Source organism: Mytilus trossulus, chromosome 13 (assembly GCF_036588685.1).
Source record: "Mytilus trossulus isolate FHL-02 chromosome 13, PNRI_Mtr1.1.1.hap1, whole genome shotgun sequence".
Lineage (NCBI taxonomy): Eukaryota > Metazoa > Mollusca > Bivalvia > Mytilida > Mytilidae > Mytilus > Mytilus trossulus.
The window spans coordinates 42518767-42537448 of record NC_086385.1 but is presented as its reverse complement, the minus strand read 5'-3'; the positions used below and the strand labels follow the sequence as shown (position 1 = coordinate 42537448).

At 32.6% G+C, this 18682-nt stretch overlaps 1 protein-coding gene across 1 annotated transcript; it reads left to right on the top strand.

Annotated features, from left to right (window-relative positions):
• Nucleotides 1-4773: 4773 nt before the first annotated feature.
• On the top strand, nt 4774-17787 carry LOC134694387 (chitin synthase chs-1-like). The gene is made up of 11 exons (XM_063555393.1): nt 4774-4870; nt 5443-5519; nt 6202-6313; nt 7104-7257; nt 8952-9330; nt 10716-10916; nt 12173-12570; nt 13801-13965; nt 14576-14790; nt 15780-15844; nt 16817-17787. Exons 1-11 carry the CDS (start codon nt 4794-4796, stop codon nt 17785-17787), a joined length of 2814 nt encoding a protein of 937 aa, XP_063411463.1. The 5' UTR covers nt 4774-4793.
• Nucleotides 17788-18682: the final 895 nt, after the last annotated feature.

The window sequence follows — 18682 nt, the reverse complement described above, 5'->3', positions numbered from 1 at the left end:
ATGTTTATCAGTTAACACGGGACATGTTTTATCGCTTCTGTCTATTGGTAATCTTTTTTGTTGGATAGCTAAATGAGTTAATGTTTCTCTTCTTGTTTGAATCTGATGGTCTATATATGTGAACCGTCTGGCATGTTTGCCCTGCTAGTTATATATTTGGGTATAATAAACTCATCATCATTTATTTCAACGCGGAGCCTTGGCTCACACCAAACAGCAAGCTATAAAGAGCCTTAAAAAACTACTGTGCAAATATTCACACAGGCGACCAATGTCTAATCTATATTGAAGACGAGAAACAAGAATTACGTATGAACCAAATCAACAAACGACAACCACTGACCATCAACATTCAGTGCGGTATAATAAACTACGTATATATTAGTAATGGACAAATCTGGTCATTATTTATTAACTTGTTATGCACCAAAACATAACTTGTACATTTGGTTTTTAAATGTCATTTGTTTGATATTTGCAGAGATGCCGAAAGTACCGAAGAACAGAATAATTCGAAACTAAAGGGATCTGTATGCCCACAAGCAGAGAAGATTTTGAAAGTTGCCTTTGCAATTTTTCTTTTTATCTTGACTTTTGCAAGTGGATTCATAGGAAGGATAACATTGCATATACTTATATGGCATATCAATCCACCAATAGAATCCGATGTCTCAACTATAAATACTCTTGGAGGTATACTGGAACCAAACTGTGCATGTATCAGCGGAATATCATGCATAGGAACTACTCATAATACTGCGGTTGATGAATCGTGGATATGGGCACTGTTCTTGGTTGTAATTGCACCATATTGCTTGACGTTTATGTCTACCTTTTCTCGGATCTGCTTCAAATCAAATAAAGAATTAAACTGGATTGTACTCATAGTAGTAAGTAAACTAGAGGCAGTCGTCTACCGGTGTTTTTCTCTCTCGTAATTTTGATAAAACATACACTCAGTATAAAAAAAGCAACAATAAAAAAAACCAATAAAAAAAAAACAGCAACAACAATTGAAAGTATTTTAACATTTGAGGAGACTTACTGTTTTAGAGAAAGATGAAAAAAAGGATAGATAAACACTAAATATACGTGAAAAAAGGTGCACACTGATGGTTCCTGCGTACATTTATTGAAGTATGTGAGTTTATTAGTTACTTATGTTTGCTAAATTAAAATCCGATGTCATATGATGGATGTTTTTTTATAGATTTACCAGAACAAGTATTTGTTGTTATCGATTTTTCTGCGAAATGTGTGAGCACATTTGGCACTTTTGGTTTACTACCGATATTGTTAGATAACTCACATTTACGCTGATAATATGTGAATCCGGTAAAATTTGCCTGAAGAATTATTAGCTATTATTGTCTAACAGACATGCGTCACTTGATGACTACTGAATCACGATTCTGTAAAAAACGTAGTAATTTTACTTTCAAAAAGTGTATTAAATGAATTCCTCTTTTCACAATGTCACTTTCAGTTGGCATCTTTCAAGGTCTTATGTTAATCAAACTTTTACTTAATCATCAAATTTGGAGCGTTGTCATGTTTATGGAGCACCTCAGTTTTTGGTTGGGTACGTGTAATAATTTGCTTTGTTGTGTTTTGCTCACTGCAGATGCATTAATTCTACTACATTTGTGTATGTTCTGAATTTTAGCTCATCGTTATTGAAACCCTTCATTCAGTTGGGCTGTCAATAATGGGATTTTTGGTGTTACCTGCATTTGATCCGGCGTCTGCGTCAGTCGTTTATTTAGCAGTGTGTGGGATACCGCCGATATTAGACCTAATTGATAAAATGGCCTTTCAACTGACTGAAACAACGGATCAACAGAAATCAAATGGAATGAATTTGGAATCAAATCCTCAAAATCCGTCAGATGAATCCATAAAACAGCCTTCCCATGGAACAGATAATAAGGCAACGCATACTACAAAAACGAACGGACAGACTTCAAAAGACACGAATTTAGAATCAAAACGTCAAACTCTGTCAGATAAAACGAAAGAACAACCATCACATGAAACAGATAGTAAGGCAACGGATACTACAAAAACAAATGAACATACCACAAATGGCACCAATTCAGAATCAAATCGTCAAAGTCAAAATCCTTCAGATGAAACGAAAACACAGCCATCATATGGAACGGAAAATGAGACAATCGGCCAACAGACTACCGCCAAGCAAAACCCCAAAAATGAGAATAAAAACGGTGAAAATTCAACGGAAGGAACTGCAAGTAAAGGAGATAATTCCCAATCTGCATTTATTATATGTAATGAAAAATCAAAGTTATCCTTTGCATTACCATTTGTTGGTTTAGTACTGCATGCTGCAGGCATAATTCTTGTAATGATTTACATTAATATTGGGACAATGATTGTTTTATTTTTGCTATCCGCACTACTAATTTCAATTAAATACTGGGAAAACTTTATCTCAATGGGGAAAGACGACTCAAATTTTGCTTGCCGCTTGAAACTAGAATTACATAAAAGAAGAACTAAGACGTCATGTATAGTCAGCCTTTGGAAAATACTAATTACCTTTTGTGCAGTCATCATAGTATTTGTCAGTAGAGGGACCGATTCAATGGCCGCTTTAAAAGCGTTATTTAACAATGGAAATACGACAATCAATACTGTCTTTGGGGAGCAACAATTTGGATTTAATCCGATTTGCCAAACGAATGTGCCATTCTTAACAGCTTTTATTTGTATCATGTGTAACTATCTTTGTTATAAAGCATCGAAAACCGTATGTGTAATCAACTGCCAACGTTTTTGCTTCAGTCTACCGATAGTCATGTTACTACCTGTGGTTACTATTGTAATGGGAGGCCTGATGAATCAACCGGATGTGTTTAAACTAGGGTCATGTGATCTACTATTTTCTGATTGGTGTATCATAGATAGCAGTCGATTATCTGAAAAGTGTTCGGCATTACTTGCAGCATTTATTCTGCTGTTTTTTTCTATTCTTCTCATTACAAGACATATCTGGAAAACAAATGGAAGGAAAAATGGAGAAACTGCAAGGTAATTATTTTTCTGAGGTGGTAAACTTGTAACGTTAATAAATGTCATGATTTTACTTCTACGTTATGATTGTTTGTAACTTTTGTAAAGTTTTAGTCTTAGTAGTTTGTCTGTTTTCCACATTATAGCTTCATTTTTTAATTTGAACTATATGCGTTAAAGCGTAAAATAAGTATCTGGTACTTTTGTGATGAAAGTTCGTTCACAATGTGAATGATGATACAAATTGGATTTGTTAGCATTGTAGTACAATTATACACTTGTGACAATAACATAATAAAATCATCATATTTCATAACGTGAAGCGATCATATTTTAAATCAACCATTTGTTATGGAAACAATGGAACACGGACAATCTTTTTCCCCGATAGTCCTACGTTAAACGCAGGTTCAAATTCAATTTAAAGTTAACTTTGAAAACAGTTTGTCCTAATAAGTTATATGATTCTTACATTTTTATATTTTATACTCTCTATTTGTTGCACATACATTCAGTTAACAAACCTTGACTAACCACACAATTTCAATTGTAAAATGTATGTTTTAATATTTGATTTGACTGATAATTGAAAATCCATGTCGAATTTATTTGTAATTTTTCTAGAAAACATAATTCTATTGCATATCTTTCCAAATCATAAACATCATGCCCATTATGATGACATCGTCAGAGCATGTTTTGGTAAAAACATATAAATACAAAATATTTGTATATTTTTTCTCAGGATATTCGTTTCACCATTTTACTGCGGAATTTTTACTGAGTTATCATTGTTACTGAATCGGAGAAGAGATGATAATGAATATGACATTGTTCACCGCGAGAAGGTATGTTCCACATGTAACGTATAATTATCCTTTAGAAACAGTTCAGTCATTAAGTAAGTTAAATTAATGTCATATTATGTTTCATTATCGCACTTAAAATGCGGTATGTTTATCATCGATGAACTTCTACATCAGAGACCAAAATAGCGGAGCAGTTACCCCTACAGGTCATCGTACGGCCTTCAACAATGAGAAAATCTATACTGCATTATGTGAGTAATACAAACATATTCCTAGAACGCGTTTATCAGGACACTTATCCCAATAAAATTAAAGAACAATATCATTTAACGCTAACATAACTTTATTCAACTGTTTGTATCATGTTAGGTCATTTGTATGCAAAAGGTTTTAATTTCTTTATAATATGTTCCGCAGGTCTAGTTTAATTAGCAACAACAAAGAATAAAAAACAATGTCAAACTTTACAAAATATATTTGAATGTAAACCAAATCAACATAGATTTTATTTAAATACAATCAACGAGACGGTTCGTGATTGAGAGAGGGAAATTAAATTAAGACTTCATAGTCTATCAAATGATAAAAATCGAAGTGTTAAGAAGGAAGTAAGGCATTTATAAACAGTGAATTGGTTTATCAGTGAATAGCAATATACAATAATAACATAAATGGAGCATGCTATTTTCACACATACCGTGTTGTTTCTGGTTCATACAAAATTGGACTCAATATCATTATTTGTTTACAGATGTAATTTATATTAAATGACAACAATTGTAGATTACTACTGTAACATTAAATTCATTGTCTTTTTACGTCAAATGTGTTTGTATTTTCAATATTGATTTCATTTTATCATTTTTTACAATTTGATTTCAATAGAATAGCATTCATCATTAAAATATGTTCTATCTACAGAAATCAAGTAAAGATCCAAAGAAAAGGAGAATGCTCTATGCCTGTTGTGCTACACTGTGGCATGAAACTGCGACTGAAATGAGACAGTTGGTAACATCTATTTTAAGGTAACGAACTTCATTCTACTTTCAAAACCTCCCGGGCCAGCGTAACAATCGCGGGTTAAAAGTTTTTAAGTGTAAAGAAATGTACAGATAAACTGATCAACGTGTTATATATATACAGATCACTTATGCATATTGATATTTCGTATTCCGTCATTCTCAGATTACGTAAAGATTGGTCTTTTTGCATTTTGTAGATATGATTTTAAAAAGTACAAAAAAAACACATGTCAATTATTTTAGATAGTTTTTTTTCTTATTCAATACAGGCAATAGTAGAATACCGCTGTTCAAAAGTCTCAAATCGATAAAGAAAAATCAAATCTAGGTTACAAACTAAAACTTAGGTTAACACATCAATTATAAAGAGAAAACAAAGGAAAAACAGAAACACTGGCGTGCAACCAAACCAATCGCAAACTGTTGAACAAACATACAAATATTCTATTTGATATGAACTGCTAAACAAATTATACTATTAAAACCCTTACTAATGCTTAGAATAATCTTCTATAATTCATGAGTTCTATCTTTATATTAAAACATTTGATCAGAAGTCGTTTGTGTTAAATTAGGTTAGACATGCGACAAAGTATAAACAAATTTATGGAAGAAGACTTAAAGGAAGATGTCGAGACATTTGATTTAGAAGGTACTGTTAATATTCTTTTTTATTTTACTTTAAAATAATAATAATTTTGATAGTTTCTTTGTAATCTAATTGTTTGCAATTTGTGATGAAAATATGAGACTGTACTTTTTTTAAAGTAAACGACTTCATCAAGACAAAACAAAAAAAAACGTCAATGTAAAAAAAGCCAACAACGATAAAGCACTTATATCAAAGTGTTTGAAATAATTTGTTATAGAACGCTTCTATGATTTATTCTACAAAATGAAAGACAATTTGATATTCCATCAAGTAAGAAAAGAAAACCACTTGTATACAGCTCATGAGTTGAAAGAACATACAAAAAAGTCAAAGAGATATATGTAAGAGAGCTTAAACTACTTCTTAGGTAGAAAGTAATATAAAAACAAAAGAAAAGACAAAACTGAATAATTTGGTCTGACAAGAGCTGACTCATTTGGTCGTTAATATCAGAACAGCATAAACATTTAATAAAAGACTAAATATAGTACCGATCTTGGAGTTGTAGCAACCAATGAAATATTGTCTGAAGACCAATCTCGACTTATTAATAGACATTTTTGTTTCAAACAACCAACATATTGATCCGCACAAAGCTGACAAATTTAGTGAGAAGACGTGATTATGAATGGATGTGAGAAAAATATATATAAAGCAAGTCTCTATAACACAATTTTTTCAGCACATGTATTTTTTGATGATGCATTTGAACCCACAACGGACCCAGAAAGTCAAAGAAAAGAAATGAATATACATGTTAAAACCTTCATACGAGAATTGAGTTTTGCTACCTGGTATGTTCACTTAAGAAAAGAAATTTATTGATTAAAATGCTTATTAAAATAAATCTAAATTTCAATGCTTTTAAGATGGGATAATCAGTTTCACAGCTATACATTTTGGATATTGAAGGTTATATACATACGATTTTTTTTTAAAATAGAAAGACAAGATATACATAAAGAACATTGAACAATCAGTATAAAAGACGGCGACAAGGTTATAAAAAAACACATCGAATAGAAAAAATACGAAAATTATCAAAAAACGATCGTTTGATTTTTTTTTATTTTCATAAGAGAAAGATCTGGATTTGCTGCCTTTGTAAACTCTTGTAGTTTTGCGTTTGAATGTCGCTAAGATTTTCATATCGTTGAAATCAGTGTGCAAAACTGATGTCATGGTCTTCTGTCATTCTGCTTCTAAAACGTATTTATTGAATCGTATTTTGAAACTACAAATGAATAGTCTTATTTGAATCTAATGAACTAAACATTCCAGGATAGGGTTAGCGCTGTAAAACCAGATTTAATCCACCATTTTCTACATTTTAAAATGCCTGTCCAAGTCAGGAATATGACAGGTCTTGTCCATTCTTTTGTTATGTGTTTTGTTATTTGATTTTGCCATTTGATTATGGACTCTGCGATTGGATTCTCCTCTAAGTTCAGTATTTTTGTGATTTTTCTTTTTAGTTTAAGAAATACGAGTGTTAAAATATATTATATCCTCTTTGACGGATATCTTTTATTATGTAACAATTCCACCGTATTTAATCTTTACAAAAACTGTTTTTTAAATTAGGGACTTTTATGAAAAACAAATTGAATTACCAGACGGCGGTATGCTTAAAACTCCTTATGGTGCTAGAATTGAATGGACACTTCCTGGAGAGAATAAAATGTTCATTCATTTGAAAGACAAGAAAAAAGTTCGAAACAAGAAGCGCTGGAGTCAGGTATATTAGACCATGATATTTATATATTTATAAATCACTTTCCTCCACCAATAATCTGAAATTAATATAAAAAACATACTTTTGTATAACAGCCATGACAGTTTTGATGTTTATTCTGTATTTTGCGTTTTGACAGAAGATATCGGAAACAAAAATGTGTGACATTATGTTAACATGATACGCATGATTCATTAAACATTTGTTAAAGTAATTGACAGTAATTCAATCCATGTTTTTTTAATCTAAAGAAAAGACAGTTAATCTAGCAAAATTATTGTCTGACAACGTGTCATGGAAAATCAGATAATCTTTAAAGGGCAAGAAAGGAAGTTCAGATTATAGCATTTTGGCTACACACGGTTGTTTTAGCATACACAATGTTGTTATGTGAATAGATTACATAACAAAGAATGGTGTATCTATGATGAGTTAATTTACTTGATCCGTAAACTTTGCTTCCTACTTCTATCAACACGATGTTTTCTATGACCATTAGTTTTTGATTTAAACGATATTTTATATATTTAAGCTCTATCATGTCTATACTAGGATATTGTAACAGTTTTTGTTTACATTAAACTAACAAGTATATTTATTACAAAATTTCTAATGTGAAATTTTCAAACAGTTAGATTACACTCCCCTGTTAAAATTTGAATTTATTCATATGTAAATAAAGACAACAGTAGTATACCGCTGTTCAAAACTCATAAATCCATGGACAAAAAACAAAATCGGGGTAACAAACTAAAACCGAGGGAAACGCATTAAATATAAGAGGAGAACAATGACACAACACCGAAACGCAACATACACAGAAACGGACCACACATCAGACAAAATCCCACGAGAATAACACATACATCATCTAAACCAAATACATGAATTTTGGATAAACAAGTACCGTGCCACGTCTTATCTTAATATCTCAAAAATAAGAGAAAACAAACGACACAACATTAAAATGCAACACACAGAATATAATAATGTATAATAATACAATGATATAACAATGGCCATCTTCCTGACTTGGTACAGGACATTTTTAAAGGTGTAAGAGATATATTCATGGCATGCTTTGTTTGGCCCTCTACATTATTCTAAGTTTTAAAAAAATGATTAATCTGACGTCTGAATGTAAGGATCGCATGGGGAAATGCACAAATGGAAAACTGATAATCTTCAAAACATAAAATGATTAACAAACAAAGATAAATACCTACTTGAATGAAATGAAGAGAGTCAAATAGACTCATATAAATCTAGTTCGTTATTGCATATCCATTAAGAATGTTACTTTTTTAATTGGCATTTACGTCAATATCAATAGTGTGTTCAATTTCTGGAACAGCGAATATTACCCTTTTCATAGAGCTCTTCGATCAAATAAAAATGTGTTGTCCTTTTAGAAAAGACATAATTCATTTCGGCATAAAAATTTTGATTTTCTGCAGATTGCCCCCGAAGCTTATATTCCCTCCAATGCTGTATTTTTTTAGAAAGTTTTTTTTTACAGAAATGGCCATCTTGTGGTAAAACCATGATAAGTTGAACCCTCATGCTTTAAAATCTCAAAATATGTCCAACTAACTAGGTTTTGAAAACGACCATCAATTTAAAAGGAGTAAAGGTTTAGAAGAGAAGTGTCACTTGTGTTACAAGCCATTACAGAAAAATGTATTTATATAATTTAGGTTATGTATATGCTGTACATTTTAAAATGGAAAATACCACAGATTCTAAACCCCGAAAAAGGCTACAACAGTTCAAAAACCAAAAGCGAGAAAGAAAAGTTAGATAAAAAGAAAGAAAAGTTAGATAAAAAGAAAGAGAAGTTAGAAAAAAAGAGCGAGTTAGAAAGAATGGAATTGTTAGAAAAGAAGAAGATAAAAAAGTTAGAAAAGAAGACAAAAAAAAAGAAACAAATCCAAGAAATAGCTGAAAATACTTTCCTACTAGCTCTCGATGGAGATGTTGACTTCGAACCAGAGGCTGTTCTAAGTTTAATGAGACGAATGGAAAAGAACGATAAAGTAGGGGCAGCATGTGGCAGAATTCATCCCATTGGGAATGGTATGTTAAAGATAAACTTAAATTTGTTTTAAATTAACGAACCAACATTACGCACGACAAATTTAAATATCACTGAAAAAGAAAACGTATAAATTCAGATTTATTATGCGGAAATCCGAATATACTATTTTCTTACGGCATGTTGATAATATAATTAGTCTACATAAGGCTCATCAGTGACGCTCAGAACAAAACACCATGAGTTTAACATGAATTTTTCATTCGAAATTGTTTCAAAGGGTGTATCAACTGAGTTTATCAAACTCTTTAAATGTGCATCATTTCAGATTTCGTAGCAACATATATTTTTTGGATTATTTATATACTTGTTTTCCTTTCTGGATAGAAAAAAAAGATGTAGTATTTTTATCCACAAGAGACCAAAATGGCACAGACATTAACAACTATAGATAACCGTACGGCCTCAAAATGAACAAAACCCACGACGCATAGTCAGCTATAAAAGCCCCCGATGTGACAATGTAGTCCACTTCTTTATCGGCATACAAATTCGTATTGATCATAGGTGTCAATGTGACTATAAGTCATTAAAGACTACGACATATTACGAATTAAAAGAAATGAACAGCCTACTCTACCATAAATCTTATAGTTAAATGTTCCCTTTGTTGTTGAATGAGATCTTACTTGATGTAAAAGTATAAAATTGGTGTACAGTATGGTTAATTGCACATGATTGCAATCATTAATTTTTGGTGTCTACTGAGTTGCGTTTACAAGTTAAGATTGTTTCAAAACCCAAAACTGTCCGAAGATCGATAACTGTTGTTATGTTATTTTCGAATATGACGGAACTGATTATTCCTGGGAAAAGGACGACAAATATTCCAACTAAGTATGCAAATGTCCTGTCAGGCATTCTACTAGTACTTTTATCGAAATGAATGTGTTTACTGCTGTCTAGGAGACTATTGATATTCCAACGAGAATAGCTTTTACGCAGATAAATAACTTTAAACATGTTAAAGAAAAGGAACGAATTTTCCACACCATGAACGTTCTTGTCATCTTAATTACATTATTCATCCTGAATATTTGATAATGGATTTGTATGCCCGACCTACGATAGTAGAGGGGCATTATGTTTTCTGGTCTGTGCGTCTGTTCGTCCGTTCGTCCGTCCGTTCGTCCGTCCGTCTGTCCCGCTCCAGGTTAAAGTTTTTGGTCAAGGTAGTTTTTGATGAAGTTAAAGACCAATCAACTTCAAACTTAGTACACATGTTTCCTATTATATGATCTTTCTAATTTTAATGCCAAATTAGAGTTTTTACCCCAATTTCACGGTTCACTGAACATTGAAAATGATAGTGCGAGTGGGGCATTCGTGTACTGAGGACACATTCTTGTTCATTGTTTATTAACAGGTCCTATGGTTTGGTATCAACAGTTTGAATATGCAATAAGTCATTGGCTTCAGAAAGCAACTGAACACGTTATTGGCTGTGTCTTATGTAGTCCTGGCTGTTTCAGTTTGTTTCGTGGTTCTGCAATATTACAGCACGAAGTTCTTGAGACATATACTTCAGTTGCACAAGAAGCAAGACAGTGTTTGCAGTATGATCAGGGTAAGTATACTGAATCATTATGTGAATATCTCTTACGATATGACACAATTTGAAATGACTCACTGTCTCCGTAATCTATTTTTCCTTAAGCAAAGCGTCTTGAAATAAGTGTATTATAATATTTAGTGTCACGTAACTGGATGTGGCTCAATCAAACGCTGCCTATTGTACTGGACCAGATCGGCATTTTCAAAATTAAGGTTGTTTTTATTAAAAATTTCTTTGTCGCTCTAAAATGAAAATGTTTTAATTTTTTAATTCAAAGTTTACTTTTTTAAAGGTGGTAGTGTGCGTATGCGTTTGCCTTTGCTGTGTTTGTATTGTTTCGTTGTTTTACTCATATACATTTTGTAGTTGATGTGTTTCCATAGGATTTAGTTTATTTTCAGAAAATGTTTTTCTTGATTAAATTTTTACTATTGAACAGCGGTTTATTACTATACAATAAGCAGTCGACTTTCAGATACAGTCTTTGTTCGTCAAAAATGTATAAAAATAACATGAGCAAGCACGTTTTTGTCAGGCAATATTTCTTTCTTTCCAAACTGTCATCAAAATACATTTTTCGGGTGTAAAATTGAAAATTTAAAGTTTATCACAGAAGAAATTCGCAGTGTTTAAAAATACCAGTTCCAGAAACACATGTTTTGAGCACAGACATACAATGTACCAAGATCTGTATTATGATAAAAGTCGATGCAAACAAATGTATTATACACCGGCAAAGTGATGCAATACATACGTTTGAAAGATATAACTGTCACATATTTATATATATATTTTTTATAAAAAGTATTCACAGACAGACAGATAAGTACAGTAGAGAATGTAAACAAGGAATGTGTCAAAGAGACTATAATCCGACCAATGAGTACAAAAACTAGCCGAAGTCCACCTCTGGGTCTCCAACACAGCCAGATAACACCGCACAGAGAGAGGACTTCATCTGGCCTTTAAATAGCATTGTTCTTGAAAATGACTGACATACGTAACTCCTAAATATACAAACGAACCAAAATAAATAAAATTAACAAGACTAACAAAAAAAAAATTAACAACACTCGCACGTACGCACAAATTACAAAGGCTAAAGGTTCTTGACTTAGACGGGGTTGCACCTCTAGCCAATGTAGAATAACGCAATACGCAGTTTAAAGGAAGTTAGAGTTCAATGTCAGAATAGGTAACAAAAGAAACTAAGCAAAATGTGTGGTTAAACACTTGTACATGACACTTGATCTCAACTATTTTAACAGGCGAGGATCGATGGTTATGCACTCTGCTTTTGCAAAAAGGATGGAAAATTGAATATTGTGCAGAATCAGATTCGCGTACATTTGCTCCCGAATCTTTTAATGAATTTTACACCCAACGTAGACGATGGACACCGTCAACTATGGCCAACATCTTGGAAATTATTCAAGACTGGAAAAATGTAACCAAAAATAATGAAAATATATCCTTCCTGTACATAGTGTATCAATTCATTTTATTTGTTTCCACAATTCTAACACCGGGAACAATATTTATGATTATCTTGGGAGCATTAATTGTTGGATTTGAAACCATTCCGCCATGGTTGGCACTTATCTTGAACCTTATTCCAGTAATAGTGTTTATATTGATGTGTTTGTATACCTCAACTGAACGTCAGGTATGTATGTTATCTGCATATAAAAAATATATAAACACTGCTATGTTTATGTTTAAAGTAAAATTAGAAAAATACTAAACTCCGAGGAAAATTCAAAACGAAAAGTCCCTTATCGAATGACAAAATCGAATGAAAAAACACATCAAACGAATGGATAACAACTGTTGTATGTTATCGATGAAAATAAATCGGGAACGTATTCAATTGGGAGGGTTAGGTAAAAGAAGATCGTAGCCATATAACATGTGTATAATGCAATTAACTTAGGGAGACGTATTTAATTTGAACAATTAAAATCGGTCACACAATTAACCTCTGATAAAGCCTCACGAGGCAAACAAAATAAATTGTTTATGCAATTATTTTCTCGCATCTATGCAGTATATGTACAAGTAGTTAGACTTGTACCTGCTGCAATGTTAATTTTTTTTTAAACATTATGATCGTGTCAGTTGTTTTGGGTACCCAGTAATGGTTAGTAAAATAAATTAGGCGTGTGGTAAGATAAATCGCAAAGACATAACATTACAATTAAGTTTATTATACTCTAATCCTTATACCTTAATTATAGAAATGCACAACTGGTGCAGACAGATTGTTTGATTTACAGTTATACGTACACTGAGCAGGCTATTAAAATGAAGATGCGGTATGATTACCCATGAGAAAACTCTCCACAAGAGACACAGAACACAAAAATTAACAACTATATGTCACTGAAAGGCCTCCAACAATGAGCAAAGTCCATACCACGTAGTCAGCTATAAATGGCCCGAAATGACAATGTAAACCAATTCAAATGAGAAAACTAACGGCCTATTTTTTGTACGAAAAACAAATATTTATATATATGTGACACATAAAAAAAACCCGACAACCACAGAATTTCTGGCTCCTGACTTGGGACAGGTACATACATACAGAATGTACAGGGTAGTCTATGTTGTACAACAGGTGTATAAATAACTTGTCAAAACCGAACTTGTGATTTCGAATCAAGTATTAGCAGGTGTATACAACTTCAATCTTAATCTTAAATGCTTGAGATTATCAGTTATCTTACCAAATAGTTCTCTCCGGGCACACTGGCTTCCTTAACCAATAATTTTGTCTCTTTTACACATTCCCAATTTCCTGTTCTCAATTTTATAATTCAAAATTATTATACATCGTGTTTTTCACAGATTTAAGAGATTAATCTTTCTTCTTTTTATTACTACCTTTTTTCAGTTGCAAATGGCCGCCGTTTTATCTTGCATATACGTGATTGTAATGGTTGTTGTAATGATCGGAGTTGTTCGAGACGCTATACTTGAGGGCTTGTGCTCAACCACAACCATTTTTATTATTTTTGTGGCTGGAGTGTTTGTTATATCAGCTATTCTTCACCCAAAGGTAAATGCTATCTTGTTTTAAAATATATGTTGTTTTGTTAAAATTCAGCCATGTACGTACATGTTTTGATGGAATTAATCATAGACCATTACATGTATACCTTATGTAAAAAATAACTTATCAAGAAGGTTTTCTACTAGGAAAGATATACCAAACAACTAATCAATAATACACGTAGATAAAATGTAATGCTTCTGTTTGTAATAGCCTTTACATATTCCAAAGTCAATGAAATACGAGTTCAAATGGTGCTCAAACTTTGTTTTAAAAAACTCACCAAAGATACTGGGCTATAGTTATAAACGCCAGACGCGAATATCGTCTACAACAAAATCCTCAGTGATGCTCTAATCAAATGCAGTGTGTACAAACAGTTATCGTCTCCAACAGACTCACCAGTGACGCTCGAATAAAAGAGTTAACAAAAAGTGTTTTGTATTGTCATTTTGTAAATGAACATTACAGAATGGTATTGATACACTTAATCTTGTTATCGTTAAATGTAGTTTAAACAAAGTTCATTTTTAGTTTACTGTTGCCCATGTTTGTTCTGTATTTGATTATATGGTTTTTCAATAACTGTAACGCTTTTTGTATGAAATCGTTGTAGGAGATCCTATGCATACTTCCTGGAGTACTATATTTTTTGGCCATACCTTCAATGTCTATGTTGATGTTTCTGTTTTCTATTGGTAATCTTCATGTCACGTCATGGGGAACACGAGACAGTGAAACGAAAAAGAAGCCAGACGGTAAAGCAAACACTGATCAGATAAAACATAAACAGGACGCTGGATATCTTTGTTCGTTCGGAAAGCTTGTATGGTTGGTGATAAAAAAAATAAAGTTTTGTTTCATTTCTTTCGTTTTCCCATATGGTTTATATTGATATACAAACAAGTAGATGTAGTATAAGACAAACTATCCAAAATATTCCAATCTAATTGGATGCAAGCAATTATAGGTTACCGTACAAAGAGAAAAGTCAGCTATTAAAGTAGAAAATTAAAGAAAAAAAAACTTACGGTCTAATATGGACCGGTATAATGTATAACAAAACTATTTATGAAAAACAAATGTGGCACACATTAAACAACGACAACCACTGAATTTCCGGCTCTTAATTGAGGAGAAACACAAAATAATGAAAACAACATGTAAAAAAAATGTATGCGTTCGATGCGTTTTTCTCGATTTACATTTCACAGGAACAATAAACGCTGAATATCTGAAATCCACGGATTTATAAGTAAACTCATCATAGATACCAGGACTAAGTTTTGTATATAAGAACCGTATCAATTAAAAGTATATGACAAAAATGAATCTAAAAATATCTGAATTCATCAAGGCCAACTTTTACTGAGTGAGTTGAAACCTTAGGTTTTGTTTTAATAATCTATGCGTTTATAAACGAACATTTTAGAAAGGATTGTAACATGTATAAATTGTATTAGTACCGAATTACTGACGTCTGCCCTGCTGATACCCTCGAGGATTGACAGTTCACTAGCTGGGGTATCGACTAAGGGGCGAATTTAACATAATAAGTGTAAGCGCTCAACTGTTTAAAAATCTGGGACTTTGATGTTACACTACAACATAGGAATAAAATGTAATGATCACGTGAAAATTGTTTAAAGGGACTAAGCACGAGACATAGACAAATCAAAAATATCATTTATTTTGTTCAATCATTAATGAAAGTTTTGTCAAACAGTTTTGATTCATATTTTACGGTCCACTAAACATAGAAAATGATAGTAAGAGTGGAACATCCGTGTACTTTGGACAATTTTTTGTTTATTTTACAGTTGTGCGATATCCGATACGAAAGAGAACACCAATGACCAACGTACAAATGAAGAACAACCACAAAGTATGTACATGCAATATAAACAGTACTTAATGAATGGCTTCTATTACTTTTTTTATATCAAATTTCTGTGCAATATATACAGTTACTGTAGTTATGCGGTTTTGACTCATTATGCTTGTTTCCAGTTTTGTAGTCGCTTGAATGTTTGAAATTGCGTTATTTTATCAAACTGTACACTCACTAGAAAACAAGAATTTCACAGGAGCCTGTATCGATTTTTTGACTCTACTTTGATTTTTGAAATCATATAAAAAAAAGATATAATTTGACTACAAAGTAACAACAAATGGTCAGCCACCTCACAAGGAAAGAAATATTTATGCTATGTTTGGTTTCATTCAATTCAGTGGTTTTCTAGAAGAAGACTTTTGTCTGCACTTCCCATGGGGTCCTTCTCTCCCTCCCCGCTGATTGTTATCTTGGATATTGGACCGGCGAAACAGTAACACTTGTTTTTCATCTCATAAGGAGCAGTCATGCTATGTTTGGTTTCATTCCATTCAGTGGTTCTCTTCAAAGAAGACATTTTCATGCATTTCAATAGGGTCCTATGTTAATCTAGGTCCCACTTCAAGGATATTGAGCACGTGTTTAACATGTACAATCAGATAATAGTTTATTTCAGTGACAGATTCATGCGTATTGCGATCACTGGATTTTACGAGGAGGTTTACGCTAAGGTAATTTTGCATACGTAAAAATATGCAGGCAGTCAAAAAAAGTACACTTCTTCTAAATCATGTAAATGTGGACAAACTAAGGAATTTTCTTCAAAAAAAAGTATATGTACATACGTTTTATTAATAATGAAAACTATCGATTTTGTTGTAAAAAACATATATGCATTTTTAAATTGAGGTTTCTAAAACTACATGTAAGACGATTTATTAAACTGTTCCCAATAAAACTATGAAACTGCTAATAACAAAATGATGCTAAATTATCTAATCGTTTATCCTTTATTTCTTTTAGCGCCGAAAGTGGATGACACTAATAAAAAATCAAGTTTAAATAACGGAATGCACGATAAAAAATCAAGTTTAAACAACGGTAGGACAAACCTAGAAGACACCTTTGATTATATTGTCGATGAAAATGTCCCCAATATCAGCGAAAAGGAAACCATATTTTGGGAAAAAAAGATAGAGCAATATTTGAAGCCACATAATGAGAAAGACCAGTTTGCGAATGAACGAGAGAAAAAACTAAAACGCGAATTAGTTGAATTAAGGAATACCGTCTGTCTATTTGTTTATCTTTCCAATGCCGTTCTTGTAACAGTCATGTTTGGGTTAACACAGGTCAATGCGTTCAAAAGCTCGTTAACGGCTGCATTTGATTGTGGCGGTGAAAATATTTCCATCGTTCCCATAGCAATATTATTCAGTGCTGTATTTGGATTTCTTCTTCTCATACAGTTCTCATGTATGCTGTACCATAGATTTTCTACGCTCGTTCATATCACTGCCAATACTGACTTACGTAGTACAGAAGATGAACATATTGCTGAAATAATGAATAACATTATTAAACATGCTATACAACGAAGTAGAAATGAAACGACAGATGTATCAGACAAGTGTAGAAAAGTTTTGGACGGGAATAGATCTGTTCTTGAGGCAAAGCAAAAAACGTGTACAAAATTCAGAGAGCTAATTTTAAAAAATCACGATAAGTTAAAAAAAATTGTGAGCATAGAACCGAGTAATTTAAAGGATAAGGAAATACACGAGAAGGTGAAAGCAAAATGGCAACTATTTTTTAAACCAAAATTCCGAGATATTGTCAAAACAGCGGTAAAACAAGAAAAGAAAAAGGCGGAAGAGGTCAGGAAACGGTCTTCAACTGCAGAACCAAAGACAAACCAAGTCTGTCCTGTGTCAACAAATGATTCGTTGGAATCGACTTGTAATGAGGCAGTTAACACTGACAGCAATGTTTGAGAATTGCATACTATACTATAGTGTTATGAACTGGCTGTTTCTGTATTGGCACTGGTATAGATTCAAGGTTTGCTGTATTGGCCTCGAGACCCGTAGGGTCGAGGGCCAATACAGCTGACCGAAAATCTATACCAGTGCCAATACAGAAACAGCCAGTTCATAACACTTTTATTAAATAATCCAACGTTTTCAATACAGACTTGTTCTGAATGCTGTATTACATACATCAAATGTGAATATAGGGTCAATATTTCCAATACGGACTGGCAATGATGTGAATATAAGGCCAATATTTCCAATACGGACTGGCAATGAATCCTGAATTACATGCATAATTAAACTCATATAAGAATGCCAGAATTTTATTGGTTCAACCGTTGGTAGCCAGTGTATTTTTCGCATATTCTAACAATTTTTCCTCATTTCAAACCAAATTGCCTGTTTTTCACCACTGCCGGTGAATATGCCTCAAATACTATGGTATTTGCCATTTTGGATATTCCTTTTTTACCCTACCGAGCATATTTCCGCCAATTTGTTTCGGATATATGACGTTTATAAAAAAAAGAGAGCTTACACGTATTAGTACATGCATTATTCCCGCGGTTCTATGATAATATCCACTTTTTTATCCTCAAAATTATGCATAAACATGTTTATGAATTACACCTTACAAGTAAAAGAAAAAAAACAAACTTCACCTGTACAGATAATTTTAGTCCTTAACTATTCGGTGTATTTAAACAGATATATCATGTTATGGAGTGGTATTTGCAAAAAATACGAGTCTTGGGACCGATTTCCATCGCCTTGCAGGCTCGGGAAATTTCACAGCCCCTTGACTGGTATTTTTCGCAAATACCACTCCATAACATGATTAATGATCTGTTCACAA